Genomic DNA, 16,964 nt, shown 5'->3' on the forward strand with positions numbered 1-16,964 from the left:
TTTTTCAATTTTATTTGAGAAGGTATCAAGTTAATTTGAGAAAGTATCAATTGTTTTTGAGAATAATCACTTGTAATTGAGAGAATGTCAGATGTAGATGAGAATAGTCAATTGTATTTTGGGAAGTCATCACATGTAATTGAAAATAATGGATTGTATTTGCGAAATCGTCAAATAATATAAATGAGAAGATATCAATTGAAAATGAGAAAATTCTCCAATTGACATGTCGTGACTCTTCTGTAGCCTACAGTACAGGTTTGATTTGAGCAGGAAAGGATACTGTTTGCACTACGTACACAGTATTCCAATTACTATCATTGGCTTTGCATAAGGGAAAATTAATATTTTCAATGGTAAAAGTATTTCCCCTGTACTGTACACGAATGATTATCATTTCTATGTATGTATTGGCAACGCGACTTTTGTCTACAAACATTTTTTTGGAACATTGCACTTGATGAAGATCAAATTCTCTATGTTTTCTGCGCAATTGAACTCTATCATCAATCAATTGAATCTCTTGATCAAACAATTCGGAAACTCTTCAATGGATTTTCGAGCTTGAAAATAATGTTATATTCAAAAACTAAACGTTTTATTGGGATATTAAATATATTATCATATTATTTTATATGAGTACAGTTATGAAAAATATAACTACTGGAAGTACTGGTTCATTAAAATCATTTTCAAATTACAACTGACAACTTCTCGATTTCAATTCGAATGTTCTCAAAAAATTGAAATGATACTTTCTCAAATAACATTCACTATTCTCAAATACAATTGATTATTCTCATTTACATCTGACGTTTTCTCAAATATAAATTACTACTCTCAATTACAATAAATACTTTCTCGAATACAGTTGGAAAAGGTGCAGAGACACAGAGATGATGGTGATTTGCATAGAGCATTAACTCTGTTGCAGGTGAATTTCCGGCAGCAATGCAGCACGGAGGCCAGGCGCATCACAGGACATCTCATATGCACTGCCTTCTTTTCTGTCTGCTGCTGCTCAGGTTCTGCCCATAGACCACCACATACATCACTTCAACATGTCAGCTGTTCTCATAAGTAGCATCGATACTTCGATACATCGATATATATCGAAGTAACGTCGATACATCGAAGTAACTTCGATATATCGAAGTAGCTTCGATACATCAAAGTAACTTCGATACATCGAAGTAACTTCGATACATCGAAATAGCTTTGATACATCGAAATAAATTCGATATATCGACATATATCGAAGTAGCATCGATACAGATCGATACATCGAAATAACTTCGATACATTGAAGTAACATTCTCAGACCAGATACAGAATAGACACATTAGAATGTCTAACCTCTGATGCCAACATGAATTGGATGCGTGATGTCATACTGGTGCAAGACTTGCCACTGCAAGCTGTAGCTATGGTGAGGTCCACTTTACTAGTAGTTCTGGGAACAGTAGACCTCACGCAGTATTCTCATCCACCAGTACCTGATGTCACCTGTTTTAAATGTTAACAAACTCAGTTCACGTTTGAATTTGTATTCCATATGATTTAATTCATCCAGTTCCGGTTTGATAATCTGATGGAAAATAATTTTTTACAATCAAAAATATTATGATTTCTTCAGCATTTAGTTCATTTGATTATTTTTAATCAGCTATTGAATAAGTTTTTTCGAATGTGAGAATATTGATACTGATGGGCACGCATAATAATTTGTATTCCATATGATTTAATTCATCCAGTTCCGGTTTGATAACGTTTCTATATGATGAAAATTATTTTTTTACAATCAAAAATATTATAATTTCTTCAGCATTTAGCTCATTTGATTATTTTTAATCAGCTATTAAATACGTTTTTTTCGAATGTGAGAATATTGATACTGATGGGCACGCATAATAATACCATGACTGCAAAACAAAATATTGAAACCAAAGACCTTAAAGATGTATACCTCTTCAAGGTATTTGATTGAAACTATAGACTTTATAGAAATACAGAATACACTGGCATCAATGTAAACAAACTCTACAGAAAAGTTTTATATCTGATGCTAATGTCGCGATTTGGCAATTGTGATGCTGACTTCATTGACTTTGAGAGTGAATATACAATGGGCCATGTCTATTCTATATCTGGTCTAAGGTAACATTGATGCATCATCGATTCATCGATACATCGAAGTAACTCCGATACTTCAATACATTTATACATCAAAGTAACATCGATAAATGATACATCAATGTAACTTCAATATATCGATATATCGAAGTAACATCGATATATCGATACATTGATACATCGAAGTAACATCGATGCTGCCCAGTCAGCTGATACTGACACAAGTCAAACACTGTTCTTGATTGACTTCAACCTGTTAGCACACCTTGAATGCTGGATTCTCACAGTCAGTGGACATTTCCAAAACATCTCCCATCTCTACCACTTGATCAGCATTCGAATGTCGTGGAAATGTTTCTATTTGAAAATCTTCTTTACAATTCGAGAGGAGATTTTGTGCTTGCTGTATTGTTTCTGAGATGTGAGTACCGACTGTAATGTGGATTGCATTTTTCTGTACAATAAAAATTTTTAATTCAATTAATTTCAAATCAATGTCAAATCGCAACAGTTTTGTCACTCCATAATCTCTCTTGAATGTTGGAGATATCAAAGGGATGGACAAAAGTTCGTTTATTTGTAAACTTATAATAGGTACTGTATATAATTTTCAAAAATATTATTCTAGAATTTCAATTGAATGTCATTTAGTAGACAAGATGAATAGAGAAGTGTATGATACATTCCATTTTTCATTCAGAAGGCTGAACATTTGAATAGTTTGCTTGGTGTTTTCAAGATATTACCGGAGATGTTATTAAAGCTGATTATAATGTCAACTTATTCATCACGAGTAGGTTCTTCTTCAATTACTCGTACCTTCTACAGTATTTTTTGTGTGATGGAGATATTTTTTAAATACATCATAATTCAATTCAATAGGTTATTTTCTAATTTATTCAGAAATAATTTTGTAGTCCTCCACTCTTATGTTTTTGAATAAGATTTGCAATGCAATGAATTTCAATCTCTTATTCAAGACCATTGATCACAATTTTTGCCAATCATGAGCTTTGTCTTAATAAAATAAACTGGAAGCTGCATTTGTTTAATGCTGATTAATGGATAATCATTATCAAACGAAAATCCCATTTGAATGCTGTAAATCACCCTAAAAACTTCTGATACTGAAAAATATTGACTACCTATACTATACAGCTTTTATAGTAGCGCTCATCAAATTTTCCATCTAGCTGTTGACCATGTTGTCAATATTTGCAGTAGCAGAAGTCTTCGGGGTGATTCACAGCATTTAATTGGGATCTTCGTTCAATAATAATTGAAAAAACTGATAATTCAATGAAGTTGCTATTCCATTTTGGATTTGAATTCCACTAAGAAAGATGAAAACAATAACCTAATTTCTTGTAACATCAATAAAGATTTATTACCAAATGTTTTCAAAGTGAAGAAAGGTATTTTATGATGAAGAGCTTCTAAAAGATAAGAATAAACTTGGAGAGTATGCTGTGATATTATTTTAATGTTATATTTTATGGAAAATAACTAACGCAGGTGCCCCCTCTATTTGTTATGTTTGTATAGCTATGATACATGCAAACTAGTTTCTAAATCATTTTATATTGGAACTTCGAATTATCTATTCAGTCAATTGAGGTTTGTTATGTTATTGACATTATCCACATATATCTGTGTATGTTGATATATTTATTAAATTTCCTAATCGACTGTTAAACTGTCATACCATAGCCTACTGTAAATATCACATATTTGAGTAAGCAAGGTAGTCATTAAAAAAAAAAAATGTATGGAAGACCATCTCGTACTATCTTGTTCACCAACTTGTTGTAACCCCAGAGGTTTTCACGTGTGTGTGTGTGTGTGTGTGTGTGTGTGTGTGTGTGTGTGTGTGTGTGTGTGTGTGTGTGTGTGTGTGTGTGTGTGTGTGTGTGTGTGTGTGTGTGTGTGTGTGTGTGTGTGTGTGTGTGTGTGTGTGTGTGTGTGTCTGTGTGTGTGGGTTTGTATAATATTCTTGGCGAGTATGAATGAAGTCTTCGAGACTGGGACTTTAATTGGAGTCTTTGAGAGTCATTGGACTACAGTAAGGTTCACGTTGTAATGGCAGTGGAGAAAGATAGGAGATCAACGTTGCCGATCCTCTGTCTTGTCAATGCCTTTTATAGATGGTAGCTGATACAGGTTTACTAATGCAATATTAATGGTCCATTCTTGTTTAAAATATCCAATTATAGATGGAATTAAATAGAGAATGCATTTTATTATTCATTTATTTCCATCTAGCTGTTAACCCTGTTGTCAATGTCTGCAGTAGCAGAAGTCTTCGGGGTGATTTGCAGCATTTATTTAGGATTTTCGTTGAATAATAATTATATCCAATTATATTCTATTGAGCAAGAGATCATATTTTTCAATAATTTCATAATGAATTATCATAATTGAGGTGGAATTATTATTTTGTTGATCAATTATTAATTCTACATTGTCAAAAGACGATCTGGCAACAGAACAAGGAGAGAAAGAGATAGCGCTATCCGCTTTGTTTGAAGATAGACAAGGATAGCAATACCATTGCTAATCAAACACTCCCATTATAACGTGCACCTCACTATAGAACTCTAGAGTCTTTGAGATCTTTGAGATATGGATGATCATTTGATCGGATGTGGATAGACATATTTTGAAAATAACAACTATTGTCATGTTATAGCATAGATAATGTTTTACATACCTATATTATACAATTTATAAGACCATATTTTATTCCAGAACGGCTCAACTGAAATCTCCTGTATGTATAATATTGTAATATCTTACTCATGTATTTCTTTGGTTACTCGAATGTTGAACAACATTTTTTATTGGATGAATTTGAAGAACATACATTCTATATTTATTCAATACCTACCTAGCAACTGTATCTTGCAAGTTTTTTTTTTTTGACCTCAAAAATATTATTGAACCTCCTATGTAAATTCTCATTTACATAATTATTTTTTATGAATTTCTCATAACCATCATATCTTTTTTAAAATGTATAAATTCAGGGTTACTTTCTTCCACTTTCTTTCTTCATACTGATGTGAACACTGAAACTAGTTCTTATAATTTGTATTCTTAATCTATAAATTTATTCATTTCAAAGGGTACTATAATTCTATTTTATAAATCATATCCTTTATTTACTATTTCTCATTACTATCATCATCACACAATTTTTCATTTTTCACTCCATATCAATAATTGATATTGTATAACAATTCGTCACTTCATCAACAGATGAATGTAACTTAATGTATTTACATTTTGGTTGGGAAAGGAGAAATATTTTCAAATTTTCAATTCATCATTTTTCATTGCGTGGTATTCAATCTAACAATTTATTATAGAGCATGAGTCTTCCGACTATGTGTCATTGATTACTGAGGTAATTGATTAATTTTATTAATGTTTTTATCCTACATCAGCCCTAAGCAATTCAGCCCGACCGGCTGTGGGAGTAGCCTAAATCTTTCCAATATCATCTTAGAAAGTAGAGGCACCTTTTTGGACATTTCTATTCTAAAAATATGAAAGGCATGCTGATTCCGTTGACAATTCTACTACTTTTATGAATTAATTCGTTGGAATGACAACACTATTTACAAATTCGCTGTTTCCCTGCGAAATTCTATTGACTTTCTTCCATTTTTCTTTCATATGTGCCATTCTTAGTCACTATCATTCTGTTATCCATTTTGTTTTGTCAATTCCTTGTCATGAATAAGATAATTCAGGAATTCCATTATAAACTTGATTCATCTTTCTTCATTGTTTCTTTCTCACTGTGGGCCTATAAAGTCATTGGAAAAACAAATTATCACCAATTATTGTATTAGTTCATTTATTTATCCAGTCATGTACAATTATCACACTTATGTGAGAAGGTAAACAGGCTTATGCCCAAAAATGTCCCTTCTCAAATTCTTACTACAGTCCAAATTAAAATGTATTCATTTAATTGTAAATTAAATTTTGTTTCATTCTATAGATTTATCGAAATATAAATTGATTCTCCTTTTTGTTAATTTATTGCACTAATTTGTACCCCTAATCACTATTCTTTTACAAAAGAGATTATTTTTCCACATTCCAATAACCTAATATATATTCATCAAACTGAAAGATATATTGAAACAGTTTCGTAGAGCATAGTTAAAAATTTGAAAGCACAGACTCTAATTTTTTCATAGCTTTGAATGTTTCTATTGATATCGTGTAAACTATGATATAATCATAAATAAATTTATTTATGTTACATGAAAGTGTGGACTCTGTAAATATTGAAATGATATATATGTATATTATGATGTTGAGAAAATCGATATGTTGTATTGGATAACATTCAAAATGAATACTTCAAATATATATGGATATCGATTGTTATTATTTATAATGCTTATTTTCTTGTAAATCTTTGTAAGTGGAGGTGAATGACTTTTTCGAAAGTACCTATAATAAAATATTATTTTCTGTTTCAAATCTTTTGACTTATTGGCTACTAAATCCAATTCCCTCATGTTATGTGTACCTATTGGGCCCGGTTGCACAACAGTCAGTTTAATTTTAATCGTGACCAATTCCACGAGAATCAATCGGAGAAAACAATTAGGCTTCTCTACTTGGTTATCATAAAATTAATCACGATTAAAATTTAACCGACTCTTATGCAACCGGCAATCAGTGTTATGAAAGTATGTATTCCCCTTGTAAGGGTGTGCTGATAAATGATGGACACATGCTTGTGGAGCACAAGTAATAGTCCGGGCGCAAATGTCATTCCGTGGTAGGGTTGCCACATTTTTTTGTGAAGAATAAAGTACATTGGTAATCACAGGCCCAAAAAATAAAGTACATTAGGTTTAAATAAAGTACATGTCATTTTTACCTTTATATTTAAAAAAGTCTGCATAATTCAATGTGGCATTCTTATATACTACTCACAAGAATACACATTATTGACTTGAATATCACTGACTACTATTAAAATCTATTATAATAATTATTATAGTATGTAATTTTCTATTATTATTCGATTTATCCAAATAAGAACATGATAGCTTGGAAAGTTATTTATTACATACTGGTATGACGAAAATAATGATAAATCATTAAATTAATAGATGAATTAATTTTATTTGCTACAAAGCACACGCTCATACAGAAGAATTGTAGCCTATAAATAGTACAGGCTAGTATCATAGAAAAAAACATATAACTTATTTTATTCAATCCAAAAAAGTTTTCCTCCACCTACTGTCTAAAGTACTTAATTTACTCCCTGAAACCTAATACTAAAGTGTCACTTTTTCACTCTCAGTAGTAAAAAACAGAAAAACTCCCTAGGGAGTAAAAGTGACTCCATTTAAATAACATGCATCTCTATTTTGAAACTTACATTGTAATAGGTTAGAAGGTCTAAGCTTAGATGAGAAAGCATAATAGAGGTGTCTGTCATTGAGTCAACTGAATTCAATACCACAACCAGAAATTTGATTAACTCATGAAATATATGTTTGTATGATAATTATTATATTCTTAATATTAGTAGACGATAAAAATTTATACAATTTTTAAAATATTTTATTCTATTCAAAATACCAGTCAACAAATATTTTTGATTTGCAATTCAAATCTGAACTGCGTGATCTGGAGTCAGCCATTTTTGGTAGCTGCTCAGCTGATATAATTGTTACAACTTTTGCCGATAGATAGCACAATCGGCAGTGCCAATCAGATGACCGGTTTTTAGGTTTTAGATTTAGGTTATGTTGTTAGGAATCATTGTCACCAATACGTAAGTTATTAGAATGATTTTATTTGCAGTTTCTTTAAAAAAATGTAGATGGAGGAAAAATGTTGTGTACATCATGAGCGAAAAATACTTTTTCTCCCTCAGGAAAATTGCTGCCCTCGTCTTCGCCTCGGGCTTCAAACTTTTTCCCACAGGGAGAAAAAGTCGTACTTCTCACTCTACATATACAAATAACTATTTAGAGTTTGTCTTCTAAATTCAAAATGTAAGTTATACGCCTTGAAAAAAATGCATATGTTACTCTTCAAGAATTTAATCAACTCTAAGCTACACTGCAAAATAATTCGAGGTACACAAGATTATGAAAATTAATGCAAAAAATTGCACCCCTTTGGCCAAAGCCTGATATACTTCTCAAAATACAATTCTGAATAATTTATTGAAGGCACCCTTTATTTATATAAAATATATATTCAGAATATTTTAAAAGAACTACCGGTTTCAGCTTATTTTAGCCATTTTCAAGTTATAATGAATAATTAAATAACAAAAGTATTGACTAATTTATATACATATTCATCCTCCATATATGCTCTATTTCTTGGTTGTATAATTTTATCAAAAATGGGATTGTCTGAATCGAATTCAATGATATTTATTAGTTTATTACTATTTAATTTATTTGCTGTAGTTCAGATATTAAAGTTTCTTCTACATTTAAATTACTGCTTTTGCTTCCAACGTTTAAAATCTTCATATTAGCATTCATTTCAATATATTTAATGGTTTTCTTCTATCAAGTACTCCACAAGCCTGATTATCGAGTACCTTAGTATTTTTTGATTTTGGAGATGGAATGTGCTCCTGGAAAAAATAAATAAAGGGTACTTTATGTTTTTATAATGTGTTTTCAATAACTTCCATAAGTAGCCCATGAAAATAAAGTAATTTTGAATGATAATTCAAAATACAATACATGAACATAATGAAATACAAAATGAGTTTGATAATGTAATGAATTAATGAAATCAATAATGAATTTCAAATTTAATAAAGAATCAATCAATTATTCTTGAAAACATATTTCTTATTGCTTTTGGCCATCATCAATAAATAATTGTTACTGGTGAAGAGTTGCAAAGCATCTTTGCAATCAACATTCAAATTGAAATAATCATTAGGTAGTTCATTTCATATGAAATTCAAAGATGCTTTGCTCCTCTCATCTCTCCACTCATCACCGAAAAATCCCTTTCCACAAATGCTGAAGTGGCAGAAATAGAGAGTAAATATGAAACCACTTTATACAAATTCTTAAACTCATCAGCAGTTCCGTTCCATTTATCACCTGCTACCTGTTACTTTCTATCAGTAAAAATGTATATTTATTTGAAATCTGACTGTCTCCGCCACTCTAATAACCTGCAATGTTTTGATTTCTTTGTACTTTATTATATAGTACTTTATTGAGCAAAAAAAGTATTTTTGCATACTTTATAAAGTACAAGACCTCCAAATAAAGTACAATACTCTATCATTATAGTACGGGTGGCAATCCTATTCCATGGTCATTCTTGAGTAACAGTCATGGAAGATGTCTCAATTTCTTCATTAGGTCTAGCATTTGGATGGCGGCCAAAAATCTGATTTCAAGAGTTTGAAGTTATATATTCATCATAGTAAAAGTTGGTGGAATTGGATAAATCTTTTGGATATTGTAGTATGATTATTTTGGAGCTTCCAGATGGCTGAATTGATCCCATGATCCGATATCCTCGACATTATTAGTATTACAGACGATTTCTTGAAAATCGACATATTTTTGCCACCATTTTTTTTTTTTTCATGATGACAAACATTTTTGAGATAGCCATCATGGACAATCTCTTTCTACACATCATTATAAAGAGATTGATAGCCTACTATTCCCAAGTCTGTACCTTCAAGGAGTCATGAGTTAAACTTTATACACACCAAACTATTTTTAACAGGGCACAGATATCTGAGCGTCCGCAGAGTTTGTTTATTGTGACAATACTGTTGATAGGTCTACCGTATAGGCAGAGCGCTGAATATCGTCATCCACATTCTCCTGTTGTGAAAAAGTTTGAAACACAACCGTCCGCAAAAAAAATTCTTTTGACTGTGTTTGTGTTTTGGGATGCTCGCAGAGTTTATGTGACTGATTATCTGGAAAGAGGGGCAACGGTAAATTCTGCTCAGTATATAAAGACTCTGAAACACCTCCAACGTCGAGTTTGTCATGTTAGAGGCAGCCTGGCGCCAATAATCTTGCAACATGACAACGCTCGGCCACACACTTCGCGTGCAACTGAGGAGGCTCTGAGAAACCTGAAGTTTGAACCGATTCCCCACCCTCCGTATTCTCCCGACCTTGCGCCTTGTGATTTTTATTTTTTCCTCTACTCAAGAGAGACCTGAAGGGAAATCATTACAGCTCGGACAGTGAAGTGAGTAACTGAAGACTTCCAGGCAATTAAAATATATATTTAGATATGTTTTTTACTCAGGAACAATGCCCTAAAGTATTATATAGGGAGTTCGTAGACACTCTGTATAGAAGTTTGTTTGAAGTCCAATAAATAATGGTAAGCATAGTCGAAATGAGATGATTCTCTTAAACATCGTTGTTTGGTTAATTCTGAACACTTTGGTAGTAAAACCAATCCGATATCTCTCACAATAACTGAATAACAAGCTATATAGAAATTTCAGTCAATAATGACCGCTATCTTGTATTTTTCAATGAAGTCGAATATATTTGTTGTTTCCATCATCAATATTCTTATTCGTCTTGTTGTAATGAAGAGTTTAAGACCAGTTGCAAGTCTCTATCTTAAAGTAGTCCTGAAAAAATTGATTTTATAGTTCTAGCTTGTTACCTCATGGGTATGGAAAAACGCACCCGAAATCATGCAGGGTTTTCTTTGCTGGGTGCTGGCAACTGACTACTGAAAACATTGCAAAGCAAAGTTAGAAAGAGATAACGCTATATACTTTTTCAAATTATAGAGCAGTATAGCAACATTATTGTCAATCAAATACTGTCATTGTATTTATCTCTTTCCTGTATAGGGCTACTTGTAATATAAATATAAAGAAAATAATTGAAAATCTCAGTACCCTTTTTTAAAAATATTTTATCACGACATGTTTCGGTCAATTATGCCATTTTCAAGTGATATGAATTAAATAAATAAATACTAATGGAATACTCTTATTTTGATCATATGTTAGTGTATTCATATGTTTTTATGAACTAGGACTGTAAATTTTGGGTTTAAATTCGCATGATTCTATCAAAAATGGGGTTATTGGTGTCTAATTGGATCAAGTAGATCCAATTAGACACCAATAACCCCATTTTTGATAGAATCATGCGAATTTAAACCCAAAATTTACAGTCCTAGTTCATAAAAACATATGAATACACTAACATATGATCAAAATAAGAGTATTCCATTAGTATTTATTTATTTAATTCATATCACTTGAAAATGGCATAATTGACCGAAACATGTCGTGATAAAATATTTTTAAAAAAGGGTACTGAGATTTTCAATTATTTTCTTTATATTTACTGTCATTGTAACTTGGACCTCACTTGATTCAATGATTCAGATTGAATGTGTTTTGAAATTGGCGGTAGATTTAATTTCTACTAAGATGGCGCATCTTGGTGCCATATAAAATGTGTTTGATAGGAAGTTTCCTTTCTGTATGTATTCTGTGGCCCAGTTGCCCGGTGGGCAGAGCCAGTTTGATCGAAGAAAGATCTGACAGATGTGATTCAAGATTGTTTGACTTCAGTTTAGACTTTGAGTAATTTTTTCAAGAATTTAGAATGGACTGAATATTCAGATAATATTCACATTGAATTGAATAAAACATTCAATTTGGAGAAAGTGTTTTAGCAGTTATTCAAAATGTATCGTGAGGCTAATAATTTTTTTAAAAGAGTTTCCTCCAATGACAAACAGGAGCAAATGACCAGACAACAGGAGCTAATCGAACAGAAAAAACTTGAAATTCAACTTAAATTAGCCGAAAAGAAACGCAAGGAAACAGAGGAGAATTTGAAAAAAATTCAACCTAAAAAGGCTTCAATGCTTACTGCTCGAAATAGATGGAGGTAAGGGTCGAGCTGATGAATTTTTAGGTTAGGTTACCTAGGCTATTTGAACGTAGGCTAACTATTTAAATTGTCTTACTGAGTATTTTTCAAACTAAAAACTAACTTAACTCTGCTAAATTAAATTGGAGAAAGCACAGTATCCGACATTTTGTCAAATATTAGGCTAGTAGAACTCAAAATACTTAGCCTAATATATAGGATAGGTTAGGCCTACCTACTATGAATCATCCTATTTTTAGATAAATATCGAGCTAATTTACAATAAAATTCACCTATTTTCAAGAGAATCTAATATATTTAACTTCATGGGAGTATAGTATATTATGGGCTTCCCTTTGAATTAAATTTATTCACAATCATAAGAGTAGCTAAAAGCCTGATTGTCTCCCAAATGTCTCAGTCTAGGCACACACCAGTTAGTCAAGAGAATACATGATCAGACACGTTCAGTTACATTAGCTTATACCCATACCTTATACCTTCTTCTTCATCCATTAACCACAATTGTAGGATCGATGGCGTTAAAGACTACATGGCTTATGAAGACATGTCTAATTGCAATGATTAACCCTCAACTACACGCTAGGCGCCTTCTAATGATATTACACGCGCGCGGCACTGAATGCCGCTATATGTAAATTGTGTATTTTCATACCTTTCACAAACTTATTTCATAGAATTTGGGCTGTACATGGATGATGAAAATGAGAAAAACATTTTTGATACGATATTATTTATTCACAATAATTATTTAAATAGAGTTTGAGAAAATTGTATATTGGTAAAATATAATTGTTGGTTTAGCAGAGAAAACAAGTTTCTATGAAAATATAAAATAATAATATTAGTATTTAAGGAAAAGTGGTTATCAACTTCAGGATTAAAGGAAAATAACATTTAAAAAGGATAACTACTTAATAAAAAGAAAAGATCGTTGTGTGCAATTGTGAAGTTTATTAATCTTAAAAATTGAGTCTTCCCACTTCAACAGTCAGCTTCACACCGAAGAAACGCCCCCAGACTTCCATCAACACTGTCATCTACTACGGAAAGGAATGATGAAATAAAACGTAGAAGCACTGGAAAATGGTAGCTATTGAAGCCACCTTAAAAGAACGAATATGCAGAAGTGCGGTACGCTATGCCGCTACACGTGTAATTGAGGGCTAATCAATGTGAGTTGCGTCACAAGCAGCTATGTGAAGTATTGTGACTAATCATGTCTTGTCTTGACTAAGTGGTGTGCGCCCAGCCTAACAATTTCAGCCCCCTTTGGGTTGGGGAAGCTTTGAGTCAAACATCGGACCCAAGAATTTGTTGAAAACCAGAATACACCCACAGTATATCCTTGCTTGTCGTAGGGGCGCCTAAAAGGGACTCCCTTTTCAAAACCATTTTTACTTTCCTTGCCCTATTACCATAGGTAAGGAAAGTATCGCTTTCCGAAAAAAATTGAATGCCCCAATTTCTATACGTTTCAAGGTCCCCTGACTCCAAAAAACTGGTTTTTGGGTATTGGTCTGTATGTGTGTGTGTGTGTGTGTGTATGAGTGTATGAGCGTCTGTGTACACGATATCTCATCTCCCAATTAACGGAATGACTTGAAATTTGGAACATAAGGTCCTTTTACTATAAGGATCCGACACGAACAATTTCGATCAAATGCAATTCAAGATGGCGGCTAAAATGGCGAAAATGTTGTCAAAAACAGGGTTTTTCGTGATTTTCTCGGAAACGGCTCCAACGATTTTGATCAAATTCATACCTAAAATAGTTATCGATAAGCTCTATCAACTGCCACAAGTCCCATATCTGTAAAAATTTCAGGAGCTCCGCCCCATCAATGCAGATAGATTCCCAATTATCAGGCTTCATATACAATTGAAACAAAAAAAATCAAGTGGAGTAGATTGAGCATGAAAATCTCTACAATTAATGTTCAGTAACATTTTCACCTAAAATTGAAAATAAGCTTTAAATTCGAGAAATGTGATTATTCAATTGCAAATTATTGTTGATTCTATTAAATCATTCACTATTAAGAGATAGCAGACATCATGTGTGTCTCCAGCGTTATTGCCCTGTCACCAGCTGGCTCAAATCTTTGAATAGTAGACTTGAGATGCGCGGGAACACTAGCGTCAGGTGATCAACGGCAAGGAAAGTTGTGTGAGTGCGCCACACCAGATTTTATTCTCCTTCTTAATATGCTTTGGAACTTTTCATTTCTAGAATGACACTTTTTTAATTGACTTAGCTGTTTGCTTTCCTTTCTTTTTCTATCTGTTGGCCCTTCTTGGACAAATTCTTAATAGCTCAACCCAAGGTGTGATGTGAACCGTGCTGATAGGTGGTGCTGTTATATGGTGTTTCTAACGGTGCCTGCAGGATACCAGGCGCCCTCTTGTAGTATTTAGCCTTGCCTGAACATGCGGGACACTGTTTGGGTTGACTCCACATCTCTGAATCTGTTCGTGGGAACCACACGAACAAACCAAACTCCAGAAGTTGCCTTGCCTTCAATCCCACGGGATCTGCCCCATCAGGGCAATTTCGGAGGGGCAAGGAAAAAACCCAAGAGACCAGTGATGGGTGGAATTCCAGGCACAAATGTAGGTAAAGAGGCTGAGTCAAGGGTAGCCAGGCGCCCTAGAGGCAACTTGGCTACCCCTCCCTCAGCTTAAGGACCTTCAAAGAAGGCCAGGAGTGGAACTCACGTAGGTCAATCAGTCTGAAGAGACTGCCAAGCATATCACACTGGATTGCGAGAGACCAGGGACAAGGAGAAGGGTTCTGTTTGTCTGCAGGCAACCAGGTGATGAATTGGATCTTAGTATATGGAAAAACTCCTGGATCTAGTAAAAAACATAGATATTATTTTGCCGAACCAACCTACTTGGGACACACAATAAGCTCCGGTTGACGTGTGAGGTTCTTTGAACCTTTGGATCCTTAAATCCGTCCCTTCAAACATAACTTTTTCACAAGTTATATTTTGATTTCATAAATTGAAATATAACTTTTTCACAAGTTATATTTTGATTTCATAAATTGAAATATAACTTTTTCACAAGTTATATTTTGATTTCAAAAATTGAAATTTCCTTAGACATCATTAATAAAGAAATCATTATTCCATAGTACCTTTATCAAAACATTCTAATAACCTATAAAACACAACAAATAATTCTTCATTTTGATGTTTAGGAAATTAACAATGGGTCCGACTTGCGCAGAAGAACACAGTGGTCCAACGAATATCTTCTCCAATGATGGAAGTTTTTTGGAACAATTCAAGAAGTTTTCTGGGACAGCGACAGGTAAGACAATTTAGATAAGCTAAAATCTCATCATTCTATAGTGAGGTCCACGTTATAATATTAGTGGAGGAAGATAGGAGAATAACGTTGCCGATCCTCTGTCTTGTCAATGCCTTCTATAGACGGTAGCTGATACAGGTTTATTCATGTGAAATCAAACTGTTCCCTCGTTCAAAATAATCAATTCTATTTTATTAAGCAATTAATTATATGTTTAATAATTTCCCAATGAGTTTTCATAATTAAGATGAAATATTTTGTTAATCAATTACCGTATCAATGCTACATTGTTGAAAGTCGATCAGGCAACAGAGCAAAGCGAGAAAGAGATAGCGCTATCCACTTTGTTGAATGATTTACAAGGATAGCAATACCATTGCTAATCAAACACTGTCATTATAACGTGGACCAATCTTTATCCAGGCATGAGTGTGGAAGAATTTAATTGAATTGCTGCCATTATTTCAATCCTAGGTAGGTGAAGTTAGAGCGTAGCCGGCCCTCTCTCACTCTTAATCCTCAAAAGAGAGAGAATTGAATTAAATAATTGTCTTTATTAAGGGCATTATTATCACGTCTGTAAATTGGGTGAGACACTCAACAACTGTACTCGCTAGCAAGAAGAGACACAACTGATTATGCAGCACCAGTAGTAGAGGATTGTCATCTGGATATAGCTATTTAGATGAATGAGATACATTCAGTTTTGAACAAACTACGTGATAATAAAGCCCCAGGAGATGACAGGATACCAGGAGAATTTTATAAAAAGTCACCACTTGGATAAAGAGAGAGCTACTATTGCAGTTTTTCAATAATATTTTCTCGAGTGAGACCGTGCCTGCGGCTTTCACTAGTTCGATCATATTCCCTCTGCATAAAAAAGGCGATAATTCAATTGTTTCTAACTCCACACTATAAGTTTCGTTAACTCTGCTGCTAAAATATTTGTAGGAATATTACTGAAAAGAATAGAGGAATGGATAGAAAGCAGAGGCGTATTGGAGGAGAATCAGGCGGGATTTCGAAGAGGATATTCAACAGTAGATAACGTGTTTACTTTTTATAGTATAATAAGTTATAAGTTGAGCATTGAGAAAAGAAAAACCTATTGTTTCTTCATTGACTTCAAATCCGCATTCGATTGTGTGAATAGAGAAGTCCTATTCTACAAGCTTCATAATTTGGGACTCTCAAATAAATGCATACAGTTGATAAAAAGTCTCTACAACAATACAAGTGCTGCAGTATGGTGTAAAGGAAGAAAAACAGAAAGTTTCAGCAATGAGAACGGATTAAAACAAGGCTACTTGGCCTCACCTTTGTTGTTTCTGATTTTCGTGCATGACATAAAATGTGAGAGTATTGGTGGAGGCCTATCTATAGATGGTTTCAAAATAAACGCTCTTCTATACGCAGACGATATGGTAATTTTTTCTGATAACCCAGTAATGTTACAGAGAATGATCAATAATTTGAGAAGATATTGTATGCGATGGAATCTAGAATTGAACATTACCAAATCAAAAATCTGGTGTGGTACACTCACACAACTTTCCTTGCTCATTGAACTGTGGGGAA

General features: G+C 33.2%; 2 protein-coding genes across 3 annotated transcripts in view; both read left to right on the top strand.

The window, feature by feature from the left end:
* LOC120348747 (SPEG neighbor protein-like) overlaps positions 1–6,628 on the top strand; it is a 441,368-nt gene extending 434,740 nt beyond the window's left edge. The window contains exon 6 of one of the 2 annotated variants that reach the window (XM_039435554.1): positions 932–6,628. In XM_039435554.1, the coding sequence (XP_039291488.1) occupies positions 932–1,038 (107 nt within the window). In that variant the 3' untranslated portion in view covers positions 1,039–6,628. The remainder of the gene's footprint in view (positions 1–931) is intronic. The other variant, XM_039435555.1, reaches the window with a different exon arrangement.
* A 5,059-nt stretch (positions 6,629–11,687) lies between these two features.
* LOC111050776 (SURP and G-patch domain-containing protein 1) overlaps positions 11,688–16,964 on the top strand; it is a 72,623-nt gene continuing 67,346 nt past the window's right edge. Inside the window, exons 1-2 of the mRNA XM_039435266.1 lie at positions 11,688–12,059; positions 15,271–15,383. Of these exons, the coding sequence (XP_039291200.1) occupies positions 11,854–12,059; positions 15,271–15,383 (319 nt within the window). The 5' untranslated portion in view covers positions 11,688–11,853. The remainder of the gene's footprint in view (positions 12,060–15,270; positions 15,384–16,964) is intronic.

Source organism: Nilaparvata lugens, chromosome 9 (assembly GCF_014356525.2).
Source record: "Nilaparvata lugens isolate BPH chromosome 9, ASM1435652v1, whole genome shotgun sequence".
In the NCBI taxonomy this organism is placed as follows: Eukaryota; Metazoa; Arthropoda; class Insecta; order Hemiptera; family Delphacidae; genus Nilaparvata; species Nilaparvata lugens.